The sequence below is a fragment of the Nannospalax galili genome, unplaced genomic scaffold (genome assembly GCF_000622305.1).
Source record: "Nannospalax galili isolate Female #2095 unplaced genomic scaffold, S.galili_v1.0 scaffold691, whole genome shotgun sequence".
In the NCBI taxonomy this organism is placed as follows: Eukaryota; Metazoa; Chordata; class Mammalia; order Rodentia; family Spalacidae; genus Nannospalax; species Nannospalax galili.
In genome coordinates this window covers 416,336-441,514 of record NW_008330362.1, presented here as the reverse complement: position 1 = coordinate 441,514, position 25,179 = coordinate 416,336, and the positions used below count along the sequence as shown (strand labels likewise).

Genomic DNA, 25,179 nt, shown 5'->3' with positions numbered 1-25,179 from the left:
CTACAATCCTTCCGCAGTTTTTAAACTGTGCAATATTTTAAAATACTAGAGGTGTTCCTTGAAACCAGGCATTTAAAAAAAAAAAAAAAGCTTTCTGTAGAATACTAAAGACATTACAAAAAGAATTAAAAGAGGATTCATTGATATGATTTGTTATGATATTGGAACTACTTATGTGTAATAGTACACATGCATGAGATTAACGTGGAGTTTTAAAGACATGCTGCGCATTACAAGTCAAATTGCTTTAGTACTCATTTATTATTTCAAGGAAGATGTTTGATTCAAGAGCGAATCTCATTGCAATGAAACAGGTCAACCCCTTCTTCTCTCCTGCTGGACAGATACAGTCATTCCACTTCCAGGAAATTATGCAAAACATTATTACTGTTAAAGCCAAGAGAATGATTCACTTTCCTAGCAAAGTGACACTGGTTCAAACTGTGATTCTATAGCATATTATAACACACACACACACACACACACACACACACACACACACACACCCCACTCTCGGTTCCCATATTCAAAGCCCCTATACCGTCATTTCTTTAAAGCCTGCAGGTTCAATGTTCTGGGCCCAGCTGATAACTCCCTGGGCTATGTCCCAGCCTCCCACCCAAAGACAGAGGAAGCAGAAGGTGTTTATTACTGGCCTTGCTTTAGCCATTCACTAATAAATGTATAAGGCCAAGAAAGAAATGAGTTTTGATTCGGGGATGTTGGATGGTTGAGATAAGTAAACAGTAATCATTATTCAAACCAGCTGCTCAAAAATACTCCAGGGAATTTCTGGTTTGTATTATACAGTGCTGGCTGGAGGGGTATAGCCTGTCCTAGGTTACACCATCCCACTGGATCCATCATGGGGAAGACAAGTAGGTTGCATTCACACTTATGTAAGTAAATAAAGGGGAGAGGTGAAACTCAGACTTATCTTGTGGCTACTGTGAGGAAAGGAGAAGAGAGAGGCAGAAAACATTGGGCTGGACTGTGAAAATTTGAAGATTTCCTAGATGTCAACCAGTACTGACTACTCTGTCTGTGTTTCCATGGCAGTGAGGCCAGTTCTTCCCTTAATGCCAATGAGCTATGTAAGCTCCAAATGTGGAAGCAGAATAATGACTGACAATCTATTTGGCCAATGAAAAAAACTTGGAGGAAAGTATTACACAGCAATAAAAGAAAAGCTGGGGTGGGGTGGGGCTGGAGGGAAGGTTCAGTGGTTAAAAGCACTAGCTGTTCTTGTAGAAGACCCAGGTTTGATTCCCAACACCCACACAGTGGCTAACAATCACCGTTAACTTCAGTTGCAGGGGATCTGACACCCTCTTCTGTCCTCTGCAAGCACTGCACAACATGGGTGCACTTACACACATGTAGGCATAACACTCCTAAACATAAAATAAAAATAATAAATAAGAGAAAATATAGAAGAAAAGCTGGGAGTGCTGCCATGTGACTATAATTCAGCACTCTGGAAGCTGAGGCAGGAGGACTGCAAGTTGGAGGCTAGCCTGGGCTACATAGCAAGAGCCTATTTGCAAAAAACATTTTTTGAGAACATAGCTAAACGTAGTACTTCTTAGAAATCTCATTTTGAAAAATAGGTAATCTGTTTTTCTTATTTCCTTTAAGCATTTAAGATGTCTTTGAAAAAGAAAAGAGTTGACAAAGATTATATACAGTCTCAGCTTGAGAGGTTGATTATGTCTGGATTAGCAAATTTTGAAGGAACAAATGACACTTCTATATAGCACACTTCATTCTGTACAAGTCCAATATAATTAGCTGCATTATGAGGCAATATCACACACTCTGGCTACAGTATTAGGTACGAAATGTAATGTCTTTATGGGATTATTGTAAGCCTAGCTTACATTTAACAGTGTGTCACTTTTTAAAAAAGTGCTCTAGGAGAGATAGAAACCCAGCAGACAGTTGGAAACCTGAAGAAGGCACAGCTTACACACCAGTCTTTGCAGACTTTTACCCAACTCTTCACAACCTCTTATATACTGAGCATGACAGTAATTTTTCACAGGTAAATTCACATCCTTTAAAATGCATAAACAACATCATATTGGGGTTCTAAAGATCCCACTCACTTTAGTGGGCCCTGCCTTAAAAACCAAGCTCAACACTTCAGAATCCATTGCTTGGCAAATTCTCTTTTTTAAATCTGAGACAGGGTTTTCCTCTGTAGCCCCAGCTTACCTGGTAGTTGCTATACCATGCAGGCTGCCCTCAAACTCAGTACAGTCCTTCTGCCTCGGTCTTCCCACTGCTAGGCCTGTTGTGACCGCACCAGGCTCTCCATTTAATCTTAAGCCCCGAGGTCCATTTCATGTTGAGGACCAAGTTCCATTTCAGGGTGATAAATTCATGAAAAGTTTGCTAGTTCTGATTATTTAACTAACTCAATGCATGTGCTCTCATACATTTTGGAGTCCCATATTGTTGAACTGACATCCCTCAAATATTTCTATAAAAGGCAAAATATTTCCAGCCCAGTGGAAATTTGTGGGAATGACTGGTGGGGATTGGGGGGGTGGGGGCGGTGATAGGGATAAGGAGATAAGAAAAAGTGAGGGGCAGAGGTGAGAAACCAGAATACATTAAATACACGTATGAAATTGTCAAAGAACAAAATCAATTTTAAGATTATTAAGAAAAAAATCCTAGTAGCCACAGAGACTACAGGTAATAGGATAGGGTTAATATAACAGCAACTGAACTTTTCTAAAGTTTTTTTCCTACATTATTACTCACAAGGTGATGATGGTCAATCTTAGCAGATTTTCAATTTACAAAGTGATATTTCTTAGAAACATTATTAACCATCATCCTGAGGAGAAATGAAAAAGTCACCGTGTTCTTGGAGGATGAGCTCATCCCTTAATGTGGATGAAAACATCTGAACAGGATATAAATAATCTTTCCTATGGCAAGTCAACAAGTGTAGCTTGCTCTGTGCTACTGTGAACCGCATATGTGTTTAGATCGCTGTGTCTCCAGAGAGGGTAGATGAATCAGTACTTTGCCAACTGTGCTCTGCTGGAACTTTTGGGTGGCTCTGGGAATTCGAGGGAGGGGACGGAGAAAGGCACCAAAGGCGGAGAGATGGAGGAGGCATTTTCTGGGCAGTGGTATACCAGGCATCCCAATCCCTATCCTTCAGGACCTCTGAATTGGAGGAGAACCAGTTTGGGTTTTTTTGTATGGGATTTCTGCATGGGATTTTATTTGAGAAGCTATTTCTACTATGAGAATATTGAAAATCTTCATGAGACTTAACCATATGGAACACTGATATCCAGTCGTGCTTCTGAAATCCTATTTGTAAGATAAAATGAAATAGTATTGGGGATAGGTGACTTAAGTATGCCAGTCTCTAGCCGCCTACAAAGATGGCTGGTGGGGAGAGTACATAAATTTGTACTGAAGATATGATGGAAATGCTTGGGCTGGAGGCAGGAGAGCAGGACGGGATTGAGCACAAAGACTGAATGCTTGAAAGGGTCATCTAGACTGGCTATCTGCCCTGCTTAGTGTGGCCTGGGAGAATCAGGAAGTTTATTGTCAAATCAGAAGAGCTCTGATCTGGACAAGTAGGCACAGATGGGGTAGGAATGAGGTGCCTCATTAAGTGAAATTCCACATCCTAAACATCCAAGCTTCTCCTTCCTGGAGCCATAAAACACTGCCAGGCTTGCTTGTAAACCCTCATGATGAGGCTGGAAGGTTCTTTCTACTGTGACTCACAGCCCAAGAGAAAAGACCAGCAGAAACTTTCAATTAGTTGTATTTCAATGAAGAAGTTGTGGTCCAGTTTGACCATTTCATAGTGAAAATCTTCACTCATTTCTCCAACAAATATTTATTGATTCTGCATTAGATTACTTTTGTCATGGTAACAAAGAAAACCAAAACTTGCTTTCCTGTAAGTTTCATTTTAGTGCTAGAGAAAGACAGAGTTAAGCATATATAATATTATGGCAGGTAATGAGGGCTAGAAAGAAAAACAAGCCAAGGTAAAAGGATAATCAGGGTAAGAGAAAGCGAAAGAAAACCATGGGTTCATGGGTATCTATTCTTAGTAAGGTGGTCACGGAAGGTCTCTCTGAGGAGATGATATGTCTCAAAAAAACCCAACACACAGTTTAAAAAAAATAACTTTCACTATCTTACACTTAGTTATTATTAGATGAAAAGCAAAATAAAAAACTCAAGAAAAAAATTATGAACAATAAAGGTCAGTAAAAACTATCTTCAAGTACTGAACTAAAATGAAAACTTTCAGTGAAATAAGAAAATAATACCTACAATTCTGGAAGTGTAAACAAAATGGAGACATTCCTAGGAAACACAACCCATTAGAACTGACTCAAAAAAATAAAAATAAAAAGCATGTACAATAAAATATCTTATAAGAAATGAAAGCAGTTGTTGAAATAAACACGTAGCCACCAGCTGCAATATAGGTGAGTTCTACCAACATTACAGAAATAGATCATTACGATATTATGCATTTTTGGACAACAGAAAACATGGCAGAAGTTCTGGCACATATTTAAGGCAGCATAATCTTAAAATCAGACAAACTATTACAAGAAAAGAATACAAAAGACCTTTGTTAATCATGAATACAAATATAACAATCCGAGGAAAGATAATAAGATATAAAGTTGTCATCACTCTAAGTGGGGAAACACTAGAAGGACACCATTAACATGGGACACGATCTACGGATATTAACTACCACTATTTCTAACCCTCGCTATTAGAATACCTGCATACTGCATAACAGACACAGAAAGACTAAGTACAGAACTGGAAAGAGAGAAATCACAGTGTTTTCTTGTAGAAGATATTATTGTTTAAAAAGCCCCAAAGAATTATTGGTAACCTACAAATAACTTTGTAAGAAATAACAGAAGTAATATTAGTAATAATAAAGTGGGTACAAGGTCACCATACAGGATAGGGTAGAAACTAGCATGAGAGGCTGGCTGCATTCCCCTTCACCAGCAGTAAGTGATGAGAAAGCTTGACTAAAGAGAATTTAAGGTATCAGAACAGCAAGCATCTAAAATAAATAAAACAAAAGATGTGTAATATCTCTAAATGGAATATAAATCCTTATTATCAAAAAGATATTAATAAATGGAAAGAGAGACCAGGTTCATGGGTAGGAAGATTGAATACTGCAGAAATGTTTATTCTTCATAAAGTGACCTATAGATTCAATGAGAATCTAAAAAAAAAATCCAAGGAAGTATTTTGCTGAACTTGATTAGATGATTTAAAATTTATATGGAAGAATTAAAAAATTATTTTATTAAAAATATTAATTTTCTTTTTTTTCTGATTAAAAAATTAAGAGAGGCTTGCCTACCCGGAATAAAGATTCTAGTTTGGGAGCAAAGGTAGGAACAGCAACAAATGAAACAGATGCGTTCCCAGAAATGTAGCAGTACAGGGTGTGGACAAGCAGAGGATGTCTGTCAGATCAGTGAGGGAAGGAGGGGTTGTTCAGTAAGCAGAATAAACCGGTTACTGAAAGGAAAAATAAGAAATTAGACTTCTCTTCCATATCATATAAAGAAATCAACTCCTGACTGATTACAGACTTCTAAGAAACCAGTATCTTCAACTCTTGTAGGATTAGTAAATATCTGGTGGATCTTGGGATAGAGGAAGATTTCTTTCTTTGTTTTTTTGCTTTATGAGGCAGGCTCTTACATAGCCAGGGTTGGCCTTGAGCTCCTGATCTTCTGCCTATACCTCCCAAGAGCTAGGACCACAGGCAAGCTGCAGAAGATTTCTCATACAAGACTATAGATAACACTGATCAGAAAAGTCTGAAGAAACTGTATTAAAACCAAGACTTAAGGTCATAAAACACATTAAAAAGTAAGAACAAGTTACAAACTGGGGAAAGATATTTGCAATGTGTATTAAAGATTAGTATTACAGATTAGTATTATGATGAAATAAACTTGATAAGGAAAAGCACACACATTTTTTTTAAATGCAGAAATTTGGAACTAGACATCAACAAGCATTTCAAAAAAAAAAGAAAACTATTATATATCACAATTATATAACACCATATACCTAGTTAACAATTTTTAAAATGTTTTATTTATTATTTTTATTTTGTGTGTATGAGTGTATTGCCTCAGCAGAGGTGTGTAAGTACACCTTTGCTGTGCAATGCCTGCAAAGGTCAGAAGAGGGTGTTGGATCCCCTGGAACTGGAGTTATGGATGGTTGTTAGCCATCATGTGGGTGCTGGGAACTGAACCCAGGTCCTCTGAAAGAGCAGCCTTAACTGCTGAGCCATCGCTCCACCCCCCAGTTAACAGATTTTAAAAGGTGGTATCAAGTGCTACCATGTTGGAAAATAATTGGCATTATCTTGTCAGTGTGAACATTCATGTATTTTCCTTGTAAGACTACTCCCATGTATACCCCAAAGAGAAACTCTTCTACATGTACTGGAGATGTGTACAAGAATGTTTATAAACAACAATTCTGATAACAGTGAACATTTCAAAACAGCCCAATGCCCATCATCATCAGGCTAAATAAACTAATATAGTCACTTAGTGGAGTAAATGTGACATTCAACCATGTATGGCAAAGGGAACAAAAGACTCAGTTCTAATTTTAAGATGAACAAGAACTTTTCTCAAATAATTATAACAAGCTACACAATTCAGGAGAAATACTATATACGAATACTAAATACTATATACTAAATACTAAATACTATATACTAATACTATAATGCAAACCTTAGATAGTTATTTGAACCTCATTGGGATGAAATGAAGGGAGAGTGGAGGGGAGAATGTGGAGGTACATTTGCAGTCAAGATGTGATAAAGATAAATCCCTATTTTTTATAGTAGACACCCAATAGATAGTTATTTAAAATAAAACCCAAGAACATAGAACATAAGCATTTTATTTAGAAGTATGTAGGTAAATGCTGGAAGCAGCATCTAAGGAGTTACTGCTTCTGCAGAGTCAAACAAGATGTGGAAATGTGCAGGAATATATATCATAATACATCAGGGGACAGTCAATGGGGGAGGGTCAAGAAAGGCTGAATGTAGTTACTGCCACCTTCATGGATACATAAATATATTATGTTTGATTAATATATAAATATGCTATATTAAAATATATATCCTGTCACAAATTCATTAAGTACGTCTATTATGAATAAATATTTAATTTTAAAAACAAAGCCTTCCCATTTGTACCAGATGGACAGACATTGCAGAGCAGACAGATGGGGCTTCTAGATAAGGCATGTTGTACTTTGCAGGTATACCAGAAAGTAAAAGTAAAGATCTGTAAGGCCATGCACAATGGTACAATCTCTTCACATCGCAATCAGGAAAATGAGCAGTAATCACCCAAGAGTATTTGGGGAACATAAAATTGGACTTGATTCACTTAAAAAATAGAGATGCCGGTGTGGTGGCACACGCCTTTAATCCCAGCACTTGGGAGGCAGAGGCAGGTGGATCTTTGTGAGTTCGAGGCCAGTCTGGTCTATATAGTGAGTTCCAGGAGAGCTGAGGCTACAGGGAGACCCTGTCTCAAAAAGACCAAAAAAAAATAATATATATATAGAGGACTCAAAGTGGGGTAGGGAGTAGGGAAGTGTGGGCAGATCTGAGACATCTGAGAGGAGATGGGGGTGGTTGAATAGGATCAAAATATACTGTATGAAATTCTCAAAGAATCAAAACAAATGAGTAAAATGAAATGACTTGTTAGTCTCGTAATGCAAAGCACATAACAAGAACTTTGCAGGTCTCCAGATCCCTTGGCCATTGCTGTCACAGCTCTCTGGGAGAAGAAGGCCCACAGGCAGACTAACCTAGCTCCTGAAGGGAATACTGTGAGATGAGGTTGGCACCCAGCTGGGGAAGAGACACCTTAACACTGTCAGACCAAACTATAGCTCTCATCATGCCGCACCAACTCGCCTACACTGCCTTGAAAAAGGCACCTATGTAGATCTGTGTCTACTCTCTGACTTCTGCTGATTTATAGGAATCTCTAAGGACCAGACAAGGCTTATTAAAATCAGACAGAACAGGATTAGGTAGATAGTAGGCTGCCTAATTCTGGACCTCAAAGGAAGCAGAGATAAAGTGTATTTGCTGGTTGAATTAATGCACAGACATTATCATTTGCTTCCAGCACTGGATTTAACAGTTAATGAATGTAGTATTTACAGAGGATATATTTACTTTTAGTTCAAAGGATGGAAGAAGTAGACATAAAGGTGGGGTAGAGGGGATCAAGGAATGCTGACGGGGCTGCAGTTACTATTTTCATGAAAACAATGTTCCACATACTTTCATTACTTGGAACACCTGTATGTGTAACTGTCTATACTCTCGTTAATCAAAGTGGCCCAATGAAGGGCAGCATGACCACTGGCTGTGAGAGGAGAGTCTTCCACGTGGACTCTCCAGTCCAGCAAAGACACACTGAATCAGAATCTTCATCGTAACAGACTACCCACGTGACTCATAAGTACACTGAAGATTGAGATGTTTTTCCTGCTTTTCTAGCAAAATTATAACCTTAACATATTTATTTGGAATGAAAAGCTATACTAATTACAATAATTGAAAGAAATGATAATAAATGAGTAATGATATCCTGAAATAAAGACAAAGATAAACCACCTGGGGGGCTGGAGAAATGGCTCAGCTGTTAAGAGCACTGGCTGCTCTTGCAGAGGACTTGGGTTTGGGTCCCAGTACCCACATGGCAGCTAACCATTCATAACTCCAGTTCCAGGGCATCCAATGCCCTCTTCTGACCTCCACAGGCATTGCATGACTTGGGTACACTTACATAGATGCAGGCAATACACTCATACACATAAAATAAAAATAATAAAACATTTAAAAAAAGATAAGCCACCTGGTGAACCGGTTAAGAACAGTAATAAACATTAAATGATCAAAGTGGGATTATATTTCTCAGGTACTGGCATTCACTGTAATCAAATGTATTAAGGGGTGATTCTGGGTGCTCTGGGACCACTTCATGGGAAATATGGTGGTCTGCCACACGTATAAAACATTAGTCAGGGGACTGGAGAGATGGCTCAGCGGTTAAGAGCACTGACTGCTCTCACAGAGGACTGGGGTTTGAGTCCCAGCACTGACTGGCAGCTAACAGCCATATGTAACTCCAGTTTCAGGGGAATCTGACACCCTCTTCTGACCTCCTCAGGTATTGTACAACATGGGGTGCACTTATACCCATACAGGCAATATACTCATACACACAAAATAAAAATAATAAGATATTTAAAAAAATAAAACATCAGAGGCATGTGGCCTTATTCACCATCAGTGTGCAAAAATAAGTATTCTGCCTAAGGAAAAATGAAATATAAAATCTGATCCTGAGTAGCTGGGCAACAGGCCACAACAGTGAAAATAAGTCAATACACAACGGGGACGGGTCTGTCCAAAACTCTGAAAGATGACTACTCAAGGATATACTGTTGTCTTTTATTAGACACACAGGCACCACTAGGTATATATCAGAAAATCAACTCCAAAGCACACTTACCGTGAGGAAAGGCTTGGCTTCCCACTTTTGCTACAGCTGGTATAGATTCCTGGGCCATCATCAAAGAAGCTTCCAAGTGCCAACTTCTGTCTGATAGACTCTCTCTCATTTTTCTGTGCCTAAAATTTCAAGAAAATTAAATTGCCAGTCAGTGGGCAGATACATCACAACCATAGGCCATCTAGCTTGCTAAGTTTCTTAGAAAGAAACATTAGATGAAAAATAAACAAATGGGCTGTAGCCCAGGGACCTTCGGATTATTAAAAGCTGAAATTAAGCCGGCCTCTCTGGCTCCACTTTCAGTTCTTTGGAACCCTTTTGATCTTTAATGTACATAATTATGGTGGTGGTATGAACCAACCTTCACTGGACCGAATGAGATTTGACACAATTGTACTTCTCACCCGCTAGATATGTTTGGGTAAAATCATGGAGGGTCAACACTTTCTCCTAAATTCAATCACTTTGGGCCCAAATATGGCTTTTCCCCAGATCTTCTCACCCTTGCATGTCTCTTCAGCATACACCCTCAGTGGCAAGAACACTGGCTCATTCAGTCACATACACTGGCCTCTGTGATTCTGCTGATACCACAGCTTGGCCTGGTACAGAGCATAGGACAAGGCAGACACTACACCTGCCTGCATTGGGCTTACAGTCTTGCTGAGTTACTGCTTCTGTCAAAGTTTGCCCCCGTCAGTAGCTTTAGAATAGGAGAGAAAACAAACAAACAAACAAAAAAACAGTGAGAAATCCTGGGTTGAGAAGATTTTTCGGTTTCTGTTTTGTGGATGAAAAGGTTACAAGCCATTTTGAACAGGTTGTTAAGAATATCACTGAATAATTATAAGCACCCCCTTCTCCCACCACCACCACCACTGGGGATTATAGAATTGGTGGTGTCAGCATGCTCCCAGCAGAAACAAACAAACAAACAAAAAAACAGTGAGAAATCCTGGGTTGAGAAGATTTTTCGGTTTCTGTTTTGTGGATGAAAAGGTTACAAGCCATTTTGAACAGGTTGTTAAGAATATCACTGAATAATTATAAGCACCCCCTTCTCCCACCACCACCACCACTGGGGATTATAGAATTGGTGGTGTCAGCATGCTCCCAGCAGAAGGTTCTGGAGCCATATTTGTGTACCCCAGGGTCAAAAATATAAAATGTCCAGCCTGTTGGAAGGACCAGCTGACAGATGACTTACTTCATCACCAGGATGCAGCGGGTTAGGGCTGCTCTGACTCATACTGTACTTGTAAGTCATATGTGGCCATCTACATTTTAATCTAATAATTAATTAATTAAAATTAAAATTCAGTTCTTCAGTCAATCTGGCCTCATTTTAAGAGCTCAGAAGCCACTGGGGACCAGTGATATCATATTGGATGATATAATAAAATATGACAGCATGGTATAGCTAGTTCAGTGGTTCCCAAGCACTGGCTTCAACAGGCAATGCTAGAGTGCCCCAGGGTTTTGAAAAATATATAGTCCTGGGTGTTAGATCCATATACTTAGTTTTAGAAAGTTTGAAAACTTGTAGTTTAAAGGAGCTTACCTCTTCTCTCTTCTCTTCTTTTTAATCTTTGGATACCATAAGCATTCTCTTAACTTTCATCCTTTGTAATGATATGTGGACAGTCTTCCATTTTGGCATTAAATCATAGGGACTGTGTAGTAGCACAGTTGTGTGTGTGTGTGTGTGTGTGTGTGTGTGTGTGTTACAGCCACAAAGTAAAAGCCGGCTTTTATTAAAAAAAAAAATACAGATGATGCTGATTTCAAGTTGTTTACTGGCCTACCATAGTACTGTGCTCTGAGAAAGTGATCATGAGGTTGTAATGGGAAGGAGGAATGACCACCCACAACTGCATTGCCCGACTCTCCATCAAAGCCAGCTATCCTCCCAAACATGCATGGCACTTGTGATGGTCCAGTCCAACCAGAAATACACCCTTTGATATCTGTATTTAGCACAAATTCAGCTCAACAGTAAGTGAACCTGAGCCTCAATTCCCAAGTCCTCAACGGTCAGAAAGCCACAAAGTAGAACTGAATAGCTAAAGAGAAAACCAGGTGTCCTAGTTTGTTTCTCCATTGCTGTGACAAAACACCCTGACCACTACCAACTTGGGGAGGAAAGAGTTTATTTGTCTTATATCTCCCAGGGCACAGTTCATCAAGGAGCCCAAGGTAGGAACTCAGGGCAGGAACAGACAGGCCAGTCCAATGAAGGCAATTCCCCAATTGAGGCTCCCTCAACCCAGGTGTGTCAAGTTGACATTAAAGCTATCCAGCACACCAGGCGATAACTTGAGTGTTAATGATTAATGGTCAACAATTTGTTGTCCAACACTGGCCTGGATCTGAAACAGGCTTTGATGAAAGACCACAGCAATCCTGCTGTGGCTGTCTTGATACCCTATCTGTTTTTCCTGGCCTACACAGTGCTATAGATATGTGGGAATATTTAGGGGAGAGCATGCTAAAAATCTCTCCTCCTCTGTCTCCCTTTCCAGATTCCACTGAACAAAACAAGAAAAGTATAGAGAATATACATGTCAACTCTAATTCCACCACTTACAGAGAGACCGTTGCTAACATTTAGTACATTTCTTTCTAGTTTTTTTTAATATGACACATTTTTTAATGTTGTATTCGTTTTATATATATTTTTATTGAATTTTTGTGCATTTCATACAAAACATCTTAATCATCTTTATAGCCCCTCCCCCATCTACACCCACCATAACCCCCCTTACCGGATTTCATGCATTCTGTCATATATGTCTTCCTAGTTTTTAAAAAAAGTTATTTTGTGCATACTTCGAGAAGTTTCTATACTCCATGTTCTTTAAAAATATTTTAATTATTATTTTTACTTTATGGGTATGAGTGCACTGCCTGCATGTATATAAGTGCACCATGTTGTGCATTGCCTAGGGAAGACAGAAGAGGGCTTTGGAGCCCATGGAACTGGAGTTCTTAGCTACCACATGGGTGATGGGAATTGAAGCCAGGTCCTCTGCAAGAGCAGCCAGTGCTCTTAACCGCTAAGCCATTTCTCCGGCCCCTCAAAACACACTTTAAAATGATTGCCTGTCATCCCACCCTATGGAGTTTCTCTCTACAGTTAGCCATTTGGGTTGTGTCAAATTAAAAATAACATCTTTTCATAAATCCCTGCCCAAATGTCTGCTGATTTTCCAGAGATACGTTCCTGGAAGTGGAATCATCAGATTAGCTGTGTGTGAACATTTGTGGGGGCTCTTGACACATCTTGTTACATTGCTCTAGAGAAAAGCTGTTTCAGTTCACATGCCCACCAGCAATGTAAAGCAGGTTTCCACTGCTTTCTAACTCACACGGAACGCTTGCTGTTTTTGTTTTTCATTTGATAGGCAGCCATAAACTCTATTTCAATTTCTTTGATTTAAATATTTCTTTGAGAATAAATATTTGAGTGTTTTTTGGTTATTATATATTCTTTCCTCTGAATTACTTATTCCTAGCTTTGCTTATTTTCCTACAAAGATCTGAGTTTCAAATTTTCTGTATTAAGGGTATTTGTCCACTTGACTTTTAACTGTGTTTTGTGGTTAAGCCAATAGCTTGCTTCCTCTGTGGCACTGCTGATGGCTTTTGTGTATGGGGGACTCTTCTCAGTCCAGACTGGAAAAGGAACTCAACTGATGTTGGAGGATTAGCTGAGAGAATTTATATAAGTTCTCACAGCTGGCTGGTGGTAAAGCAGCCTGTTGTAAATGATTACATCATAGCTAATCCTTGAATAACTTCTGTTTTTGTGTGTGTGTGTGTGTTTTAATTTCTGCTTGTTTTTGTTTTGTTTTTTTTTTTTTTTGAGACAGAGTCTCATTATGTAGCCCCAGCTGGCCTAGAACTCACTTTGTAGACCAGGCTGGCATCAAACTTACAGAGATCTACCTGCTTCTGCCTTCCAAGTGCTGGAATTAAAGGCGTGTACCACCACACCCAGTCAATAACTTCTTTTTTGGAGATGAGAAATATGAGATCAACAAAAAGTTACCCTACTGCTAGGGAGAAGATGTTCAAGTACATGTTTTCTGGCTCCAGATCTTTCTTTCCTTCCACACTGAAGAGAATTGGTAGGCAGGCTGGTAGCAGCAGTGGGCACCGTGTTAAAGACATGTAAGACTAGAGTTATGGATCTCCTTCCTGAGACCAGATGTGATGTGTTCTCAGAAGTAGAAAACACTTCCCCACAAAGCATATATGCCACAAACTAATTGCAAATAGAAATATATAAAGTATCTTCCCAGCAGAGTCATTCTCCCTCTTACCACAGTTCAACCTTCTTTTAGGAATAAATGTGATTCCAAGTATTTCAAGTAACTATGATTTCCAGTTACTAGTAACATATAGATTCTTCTCTTCAAATTCAGGCATCAGAGGCTAATATTCTTTCAGAGGTGTGCGTGTGTGTGTGTGTGTGTGTGTGTGTTCGTTCAGTGAGGAATTATACCTGAAGGGCAATTATAACTTCCAATCCTCAAAGCACAGAGATACTCCAGGGTGAGGAAGGTCTCAAAATGACACTGTCTGGATGCACGATGGTCAGGGGGGCCATGTCCACTAATTAAAAAGCCTTGGGAAATACCCTCATAAAACAAAATTAAAACGTCTAAAATTGATATTGCTAGCAAAAAGCCAAAGGGTAACTGACAAAGTGGCTTGTCACCCATGAGACAGAGAAGCTGTTCAAAATCAAGACGGCAGTAAAACTGTGTTTAGAAATTAACCCTTACTCGGCACCCAGCAATTTTGTCCTCATTTGTCACTGAATCCCTTACTGCTACCAGCTGTGCCTGAGCAGTTAAGGTGCAAAATGGCTTTGAGGATGTCATGTAAGCCACCGATGGTCTCACAGGACACGTTTAGACTCCAAATGCACCACTACGCCTTTCCCAAGGTGCAATAGCTATTCTGCAGTTTTCCAAGTGTGCAGAAAGGAGCATTCTAGAATGGAAACAAACAGAATGCTGGTTGGGTAGACTCTGTCTACTTGAAATCCAGTAATCTCCATGTCCTTTCGCGCTGTTTTCAGGACATAGTACCACCCTTCCCTTACATTAATACAACTATGTCACTCCTGCATACGATCCCCTCCTAGGTTCTTCCTCCCTGCCTCTGGCAAAGGATACTTTGCTGGCAGCATCGTGGAGTCTCTGAAACAGGGGCCATTTGTTCTTCAACATGATAATTTACAAGCGGAGGACAGGGTATTTCTTACATTTCCCAAATGTATTTAATTGACACATGGTGTTTGTATGGAGACATCTGTGAGTTATAAGGAACACTCTCAGGGAAATAATATCCTAAACCTAAAGCCACTGTATTCAGGACAATATCAAGAACTGCCTCCTTCTAACTCACATAAGAATGGTATAACCTCACCCAGCCAGAAAGGCCTGTCAGACTATGAGGAACTTAAACTTTCCTAAGGATGAGTGCATCTAAAGAATCTTATCCTAAAGAACCAGGGGATTGAGTCGATGTGCTGTGGAGTAAAAGTAGATGTCATTGGGGCTAGAGAGATGGCTCAGTGGTCAAGAGCACTTATTCTTCTTGCAGAGGACCTGTGCTTGGTTCCCAGCACCCACATCAGGTGAGTCACAACCACTTGTAACTCCAGTTCTAGGGAATCTGACGTCCTCTTTTGGCCTACGTAGGCAACTGTACTCATGTGCGCATACCACACACACAGACACACATGCAAGCACATGAAAATAAAAACCAAATCTTTAAGAAGCAGATGTCGTTAGGAACAGGGTTGGACAGGATTCAGTTGTAGGAAAGGGGAGTGGAGAAAATGGATTGATTCCTGCCTCCCAACTGCTTTTGTTTCCTACTTAACCTGCTTGCCAGGGGAACTAGATTTTTTTTTTTTAACTATTAGATACATTAATATTTGTTCTACAATACTGCCTTGGTTCACAATTCACTCAAGTCTGCAGCCTTACAGCGCACTAGCATCCTTTTCTACACTAAGTTGTTGCCCAGTTCAATGCTTCTCAGACTCAGGCGTTTGTAAATCACCTGAGCACATGTCAGGATGCAGATGATGATTCATAGGCAGAGCTTGAGACCTCATTTCTAATAAGCCCCAGGAGCTGCCATAGGTCAGAGGGTTTACAGGAAATCCTCACTGAGGTTGAAAAGCCTCACAGGCCTTGACTGTCCCTTCTCCATCTTCTACACTGCTGATACAAACCTAAGGAATGGCCTGCTGAAGCAATAGAGTATATACAGTAGGTGACCCTAGCTGCAGGTTCCATATATGAGATTCAACCAATGGTGGATAGAAAATACTTGTGGGAGGGGGACCTGCCTATACTGAACATACCATGTTCAGATGTTTTTCCTTGTCACTATTCCCTAAACAATACAACTATATACAACTATTTGGTATTTATATTGTACCAAATATTATTAAAGTATATGAGAGTCTATGCACACTCTGAACCTCTCCAGATTTTGCTATCTGTGGGGAGCCCTGGAAACAATCAACGCACCATACATACCAAGAAATAAGTACTTTCTACAAGGCTAAAAAAGGAAAACCGCGTCTATGGAGGAAAAGGTTCTCAAAGACTGTGGTCTCTAACATTTCAGGAGCCAAATGGATACACAGGTCCCCAGTGCTCAGAAAAGACATCAGGGTTCTAGATGCCAGGGGCTGCTGGGATATCAGTCTTCCAAATGGAGATTATGCATGTGAATACACATACATATAGGCTCTCTGTCTGTCAGACATTTCTTTAAATCAGTAGTTCCCTCACTTGAATGTATGGCAGTTACCTAAAGGGCTTATAAAAGCACAGGCTGTGCTTCTGTTTCAGGTCTGGACTGGAGCTGAGACTGTGTACTTCTAACAAGTTTTCAAATGTTGTTGGTTTAACCACAGAGACAGTTCTCCTTCCGCCATGCACACATCTGCTCCATGTGGCATGTCCTGCCTCTGGAGCCAGAGGCATCTAATCTGTAGTAGTCTGGCCCTGCCAAGGCCTTGCAGGATGCCTGTTTTGAAGCAATTAATGAGCCCCTTGCCTCAGTGCAATCTATCACCTAGGATATCTGGTTCACCACCATTAACAGCATCCACCAGGGAACCCAACTGGGATACAGGAGCTCCCTGTGGGAAAGTGCTCTTCCTTCAGGAAATGGTGGTCACTGGTTTCTCTCCTCTGCTTGGAAGACAGCTGTACTGTAATCGTTACAGGCAGTACTCCCGTGTGGGAGAGTCTGAAGCTTTTAAACATTAGGAAGCACAAGTACAAGATGTAGTTGTTCACAGGCAAATTTTGTTGACTTTCTTTCAAAGAGAAAAGCAAAAAGGAAACTCAAATATACTGATGATACTTCCTAATTATTTTCTTGTTGAGATAAACCACAGATTTGTCACAAGATCAAAATATGAAAATGGCATTCCACGACAAAAAGAAATTAGGTAAGAAATATATATAGGTTATTTCAAATTCTTGCATATTATTTTATTTCCTGGAAAGGGCTTTTTCATTATTAGTGGAAATAGTAGTTAAACTGTAGTGTCTTTCTATTGTAGTGATGAATGGATATTAAGCCTGGACACTTTCTTTTTTTCACTCAGTGTTTCCAGCATTTTCTATCTCAGGCATATAGAAAATATTTCACAAAGGTCATGATGAGCTACCAGACAGGTTCCCAAACTGCCACTGAAATTTCAGAGAGCCCGAGAGAGATACCAAGGAGGAAGAACTCTGGGGTTCCTGTTTTACCCTAGAATGGCTGACATCAAGTGCCAGTCTATAGGATGAGGAGTTCACATTAGTGTGACTGTGAGGATGGTCTTGAACAGTGCTGTTAACCACCTGCCCCCTCATGCTGAGGAACAGAGTGGTGGGCAGTGTCCTAATGATGGAACATGCTGATTGTTAAAGAGTGAACCAAACACCTAGCATGAAGTTGAAGTTCAGTAGGGTTGAACTTTGCTGAAGGGAAAGGAATCCAAGGTGCAGTTGTCAAACACGATTGCTGTAGAAGTGTTAAAATATAATCCTAGCCAGGCGTGGTGGCACACGCCTTTAATCCCAGCACTCGGGAGGCAGAGGCAGGGGGATTTCTGTGAGTTCGAGGCCAGCGTGATCTCCATAGTGAATCCAGGACAGCCTGGGCTACAGGGAGACGGTCTCAAAAAGACCCCCCCCACCAAAAAAAATCCTAAAGAGAAACAGTTGGACACAAAAGTTTTCCAACCTATGAGCAGCATATCCCAAACCACAAACTGCTTGTTTCTAGTTCTCAAGTGATTTTCTGCACAGATGACTTGCGCACAGGACAGTGTTATCTGGCAACTCTAGTTTGAACAGGTGCCATTTCAGAAGCCTGTAAGCCTATCACAGTCATTCAGCATCACCATCAGGAACACAACAGTCCAAAACACTGGTTATAAAACAGCCTCAGCCAACTACCAGGAAACTGGTGTCCTTAACGCATGTCAGGATGAACTGAGGATCTGGGGGATCAAGAGATAGATATGATTGAAAAAGAAGGTAGTGTAGGCGCTGGGCAGCAGGCGCAGAGTGGAGACTAATACGAGGGCAGATTATGGAAACGACTTAGGCCTCTGGTTCTGTTTTTTCTGGAAGAAGAAATAATTCTTAGAAATAATTTCTTAGGTTGTTTGAAGGAATATTCTATAGAAAGTGCTTGGTACTTGGGTGCACAGAGAAAAATGGTAGCTGATAGTTTATTAAATGGTAACAGATGTTACTATTAAAGAAGAATGGGTAAGTGGTGAGAAGAGTAAAGGAGATGGAAAGAAAAAGTACCAGAAAAACGTGGAACAGGCAGATCCTTAAAGATAGTCAACTGGCGGTGTCAGAGGCTAACAGGAGGGAGGGTACAGAATGGCTGCTAATGGGCCCAGGGTTTCTTTGTGGGGAGGATGAATTGTTCTCTAATTAGATGGCAGTTTGTACAAACTTGTAAGTCTACTAAAAATCATCAAAAGGTGTTTTTAAATGATGGATTTGATGTATGTGAATTATATTTCAGTTTAAAAAAATAATGTGGGGCTGGGGAGATGGCTCAGTGATTAGGAGTACTGGCTGCTCTTGGAGAGGACCTGGGTTTGGTTCCTAGCACCCACATGGTGACTAACAAGCTTCTGTAACTCCAGTTCCAGGGGCTCTGATGCCCTTTCCTGGCCTCGGGCATTGCATACATGGGTGCACTTAAATACAGGCAAGTAAAACACTCATACACATAACATAAAAATAAATGAAATCTAGAAAATAACATGTGAGGCTGGACAGATGGTTCAGTGGTTAGGAATACTGACTGCTCTTGCAGAGGATCCGGGTTTGATTCCTAGCACCCACGTGGTGGCTAACAACCGTTCGTAACTCCAGTTCCAGGGGATCCAATGTCCTTTTCTGACCTCCACAGGATTGCATGACACCGGTGCACCTACCTACATGCAAGCAATACACTCATAAACATAAAATAAAAATAATAAATAAAATATTTTAAAAAACCCATGTACCCCAAAAAGGTAAGAGCTGGAGGCCTAAAGAAACTCCCAAGAGAGGAGGAAGTAGATAAAGTAGGGGAGAGGTCAAAGAAGCTGACCACAAGAAGAGGGATAAATATAGGTGTGGGAAACAAGAATAAATCTCATGTGCTTGGTTGTTCACTGAGAATTCTAGAAAAAAACCTATTCCCTGAGCACACTGGCTGACAGAGATGTAGCAATATAGGCACAATGCAAAAAACCCTGAGCCATGAGCAGCGTTTGTATTTAGAGCATCTAAGGCAGATCAGGCCACTTGCACTTCTTCCCTCTGAAGAGGAGATCCTGGCCCCAAAAGCGGGGGAGATTTTCCCCAGGTGGCAGAGGTACAGGCAGGCCCCAGGCCTGGGTAACAGCATCGTTCTTTAAGCATATTCATGCCTCTGAGACAGGAAGATGTGAGGGTTAATGGAGGTCGACGGCTGCTTTTCCTCAGTAATTGTGTGGGGAGGGCAGAGCGCTTGTCTGGAATGGCAGCTGGCATTCCGTGTTCCTGTTTATTGGAGTTTATCTCAGGCAGTCATTGCCATTCACCTTTTAAAAAAACATGAGGCGCAGCTGTGACTTCACTTTAAATATTGCTCCTTCCAGGCTTTTCTCTCTTTTTTTTTTTTTCCTCCACGGGGTCCTCCCTAATCTTTCACTGTAATTGGATGCAAGACACCAGAGACAGTACCTCTATGAGACAAAGCTGGGCTTGCCGGGTCCTGCGACTTCACTGGCTCCCTTGGTCTGAGCACAGTGCTTGGTCTGAGCACAGTGGCCTTGGAGCAGAAGGCAAATCCAACTTCCTCTGGGTCAGAGTTGGAGCAAGATTTACGCCTATGCTATACAGATGCTCTTGATTTCCTTCTCTCTCTGTTAATGTTTATTTAGACATCCTCTACCACAGCCTTGGGTACTAATTTTGCAGGTCTATATTGACCCTGGGGAGTCTTCTAGAGATCACCTGTTCGTATCATGTATATTTCTGTGCTTCCTCAGCTGGACTGGAAGGCTCAGCCTCCCTTCTGTGGTCCTGGCCTAGCACATAAGCTAGGAACAAGGGTGCTGGCAAATGGTGGGATGGATGAGGACAATGACCTCATCCATCACCAGGGTCACCTGGTCCTGATCCAGATAAGCTGTGTGGGTCCTGACCAGGGAATTAGAAGTGGCCACGGCAGAGCAGGAAGTCATGGGCTGAGCACATCCGCACATGCAGCTAAGCTCCACTTTTTCCCCCCAAACACTACGATCTGTTTTCTGTTGAGTACGGTTTTACTGTCATTATTGAATAAACCAGAGGTTCTTAATGAAACGTCTTCCTTACAAGAAGGGCTTTCCCGAAGGGAAAGGAACGGATGCATAATCTTTTCCTTCCTCTGCCTCAGTGGAATCTAATTTTAGTCATCGGAAAGTGACCTTTCCCCCTGAAGGCTGTTTGTCTGACTTTAAAACAGCCCTGTAAAACAATCCCTACACACATGTGTATTTATTAATCTAACCCACTCAGGGAATTACCAATTTTCCAACTGTTTTTCACAACTGACTTCAAACAGGAGTGAAAATACACAGGAAATTAAAGAATTACTTCATTTTATTTCTTTACAGCATTTTGTTCTTTCAAATATCTGTGTAAATGTTTTATGCATTTGTATTTACAATAGTAAATGAATGTAATTTTGGAAGAAAATAAATGTATATTAGAGGCTCCAGTACATTTTACTGATGGATGCAGGGTTAAAAATACCTGTGGAGTACTATTTTATGACATCTAATTTAATTTTCTGGTTAGTCAACCAAAGAACAAAAACACTAAAGGGGGAAAAAAAAGTTTGAAAAGGAAGATTCCAATTAGGTAAAGTGATTTTTATACTAAGTAACTTTTTCTAATCTTTATATTTTGAAAAAAGCCTATTTCACTAGATGCTCTTAATGAAATTACAATTTTTTTTCTAAGCATTATGAAGCCTTCACAGTAACCATGAGTATAAACCACAGTCTACACAAACTTGAAAGCACTTGTTAAGGAGGGTAGCTAGAAGATAGGTGTGGCCAGAGAACTAGGTTTAGGGTCCTGAGTACTCCATAAACCTATGACCACCCCACACATCTAGACGCTTCATCTAGTTTTCGTTTGTTTCTTGTTTCGTACTGCCCTGTCAGGCACTATTGCTCAGAAATCACATGTGGCCTTCTCCTGCCTCTTGCCTTCTAATGCAACTCTGATTTGCTGTTGATGTCTTAAACCTCCTAGAGTTTTACGTATCTGTACTTTTAGCCAGCTGAGTCTCAGATTGCTGGTACATTAGAGCTTACTTATTCCAGGCATTTGGTTCTTCTCCTGTTTCTAAGTAGGATAACTCCACAGTGGTCATGATTTTATTGTTGATGAATTAGCAATGGTATGCCTTTCACTATTTCCTTAGTGTGAACTGACCTGGATTTTTCTACCTGAAAAAAAAAAAATGAGTTGACAAAGAAAATTGTGACTGGTTCTTTGGCACTGGAACAGGACATAAGAGAACTGTACCCTTACTCTGCAGAGTTGGAGAGTGATCTGACTGATGGCAGAGTGTCCCAAGTGTCTTCTGCACACCTGCTTCCACAAAGTGGGAGGAGGGTGAACAGCTGAGGTTTCAGGATTCTACAAACTTATCACAATGAGTACTTATTCCCTTTATGAGGGATGAAAAACATACAGGGTCAGTGGCAGGTCAAGGAAACCTTGTACATGTTCAATTTTTACCATTGGAAAAAGAATATAAATTATTATGAACTAGCATATGAGCTGACATAGTTTCCATTACTATACTTAGGAAATGAACATGGTACAGAACCTTCTTTCTATATCACATTCTGGGAAGGAAAAACTAAAGACATATTTGATCAATTAAAAAAAAAATCAGTGGGTTTCATTGTTCTATCAGGCTATGTTCGGAAAACAAATCTTAATTTCCAGGTCTATGGTGGAAGAGTTCTGTTCTTGTTATTCTGTTATGAACTACAGTTGACTTTTGACAAACAGTGAGAGGGGCAGTGTGTGCTGAGGCTTCTGTGGACAGACAAGCATATACTTGTAGTTTGATTACATGACCTCACCCATATAACTAAAGCTATTTTTAGTTGGGCCCCTGTTATTACTAGACAATCACTATATAAAACATTCCAAAAATATATTTACTCACTTTCAAAAGAAAAGGCCAGTACAGAGTTAACAGACGTTGTATTGATTTTTTTTAAAACCCTGAACTTCTTTGTAAAACTGTATTTCTCACTGTTACGAACAATAAACTTAGAAAGATAGGCTATCGCTTCCAGTAATTATTTCCACTCAACTGTCAATATATGTCAATGATTTAAATATACATTCCTTTGCATAAAATGCCTGTTTAGCAGTGAAGTAGGTACTAGAATTCCTACCAACTTTAGAACAATAACATATATGTTCTGGTTACTGATATGTGGAATATACGCAGGGAAAAGCAGGGAGAACTCTGCAAGTTTAAAGTGGTTAATGCTGTGCATTTAGTTTTTCTAACTCTATCGTAGTGTTGACCACTGAGTGTGGAATTTGGACACTTCTCAAGGGCAGCCTTTCTCCCATTTAGAAAAATGGTCCAATTGTTTATAAACAAAAGCGCTCCCCCTTACCTTTTTATAATTCCCCTCCATATCCAGTGGGGATTCTTGACTGATGATGTCATCCATTCCATCACTGTCCAAATTCATCCTTTAACTCTTTAGAATTTCACTTAAGAAATGACCTCCCATGAATCCTGACAGGCTGAAGTGCCAACTGCCCAGTCCCCTGGTTACCACTCATGCTGACATGGAGAGCTATCGAACTGCCTGGGCTTGGCTGTAGTGTCCTTGCCCCCTTCTGCCTCAGAGACACCGCCCCGCCTGGCCTGCCTGGCTCGTTTCTCTGGCACTGGGCAGCTGCCTGCTCTGACAATCGGCTTGTTTAGAGTTCAGCCTTCCCACCATCTGCTGTCACCTACCCCTGAATGATCTGGCCCAGATTCCTCTCCACAGCACCTTTCCTGCTCTTAACAAGGAAGAGAGACACTACACTTCAGCCAGCTGACCTGACTCCAGTTCAGGGCCAAGTGTGAACCGGAGCTTGGTGGGGGAAAAGATCTCTTACTCTGAACCGGGTAGATTGTGCAGGATAAAAATAGATGCAAGAACTTCCAGCTTCACAGACCTCACTGTGATCTGAGAGCCGGGTGTCCCACACAGAAAGAAAATAATATCATTGAATAGCTGACCCACAAGACAGATGTTAGTCATTTTTCTTTTTCTCATACCCAATGGGAACCATTTATTTATTTTTTCCAAATCATTTCTTAAAGTGAGATGTAAAAGTTTCATCTTCTGAAATGAGCCCCAGCCCAAGACTAAGACTGATTCCAGCACAGAGAAGGACCCCTCTTTGCCCCAGGAGCACTGCTTTGTTCTATTAATATAGGCAAGAGAAAAAGATCCATCAACTTTTCTTTAAAATCCAGCCAGTGGCGGGCTTCTCCACAAAAGGGCCTGTTCTTTTCTGCTGCTGTCTTTACCCTTTTCCCATGGCTTCTGGTTTTGTTTACACGCTTTCCACGCAGCCAGGGAAAGGGCCACAGCTGGAGGATGTTTTGCTGAAAAAAGCAAACAGAAGTTCACATGCACACACATGCACGCACACATCAAATTACTACTTCCATAAACTAACAAAACATGCCCATTATTTCAAAACAATAAAGTTTGCAGGAAAAAGCAGCCCCAGAAGAACTCAAAGGCCGAGTCTCCACTTAGTAACACCACCTTACCTTCTGACATGCTTACACAGAAAGCAGACTAGTCAATCATCTTTCTGATATATATTCCTAAGCGACTCCACACTGGTAAAAACAGAGTTTTGAAAGCAAATATGCCATTGAGGGTAACCTTTTCGACATCACAACCCTCCTGACATTCTCACTTTCAGTGAGTCTAGTTATTTCTCTCTATAAGTATTTTTAAAATTCAATTTGTGTTGGATATGTGGGGCCTAAACATGTCTCAAACACTGTTAATGGTAGCCCTATTTCTATAAAGCAAATACTTTCCTCTGTAGCCAAAATCCAGATCTAAGTCCATTTATTCCATCCCCCTACCTGCCCACCTCCCAAGAGTGGGAACCACCCTTTTGTCAGATATGACAGTGATAAGTTTTATCTCATAGGCTACACTCCCAGGGTTTCTCCCCTGCTGAGATCTCCCTAACTGGTCCATGCCCCAGGGTCCTCAGTCTAGGTGGGAGTCCCCCTATCTGCATGCTGAAAGTGTCCTGGAGTGTTTGCCAGGACCATGTGGCAATGGTGGCTGCCCAGGGCAGGTGGTCACAATGCAGAGCAGTCACCAAGGCCAGGGCCATGGAGTTAAAATAAATGCTCTACTTTGGGGACTCTGTGTATCCTAATCTGGACCAGGGGGTTAGTTAAAATGAAGGGAGCACATGGATCTTTTTGTATGACATTTAGCCACATAACAATAGCCACCCTTTACCAAGGGCTAAGCACCTTACATGTGCCTCCCACATGTCTTTAATGTTTCAGGGAGGTTAAATAACTTGCCCATGTCATGGCAGCTAGGCAATGTGGTCAGGCAGGAATTTGAACCTGGGTCCTCTGCCTCTGTGGCTCACATTGTAAATGGGTGTGCTACCCTGCCCCCTGCTGGCTGCCCCCATATGCACCAAGTAGCCACAATAAAAGTGTCTTTTAAAAAAAGAAAACTGATACCAAGAAAAAAAAAAAAATTAGGATGCAATGAAGAGAAATCCAGCAGCCCACCCCAATAACAATGTCACACGCTGCATGTTTTGGGACACCCAGCATGTACTGCTGCATAGCCCCTGCTGCAGCTGCCTGAAGAAATTAAAAGAAGGCTGCTGCCCTCTCAAGCTGTCTGGTGAATTTTCCTCTTTACTATGGAGCTTTAGAATCACAG

General features: G+C 40.7%; 1 protein-coding gene across 6 annotated transcripts in view; it reads right to left on the bottom strand.

Moving 5' to 3' along the window:
* The window catches only part of Schip1 (schwannomin interacting protein 1), a 179,499-nt gene that overhangs the window by 26,091 nt on the left and 128,229 nt on the right, over window positions 1–25,179 (bottom strand). For all 6 annotated transcript variants that reach the window (XM_017801727.2, XM_008847252.3, XM_017801732.2 and 3 more), the window contains one exon: window positions 9,624–9,742. In XM_017801727.2, the coding sequence (XP_017657216.1) occupies window positions 9,624–9,742 (119 nt within the window). The remainder of the gene's footprint in view (window positions 1–9,623; window positions 9,743–25,179) is intronic.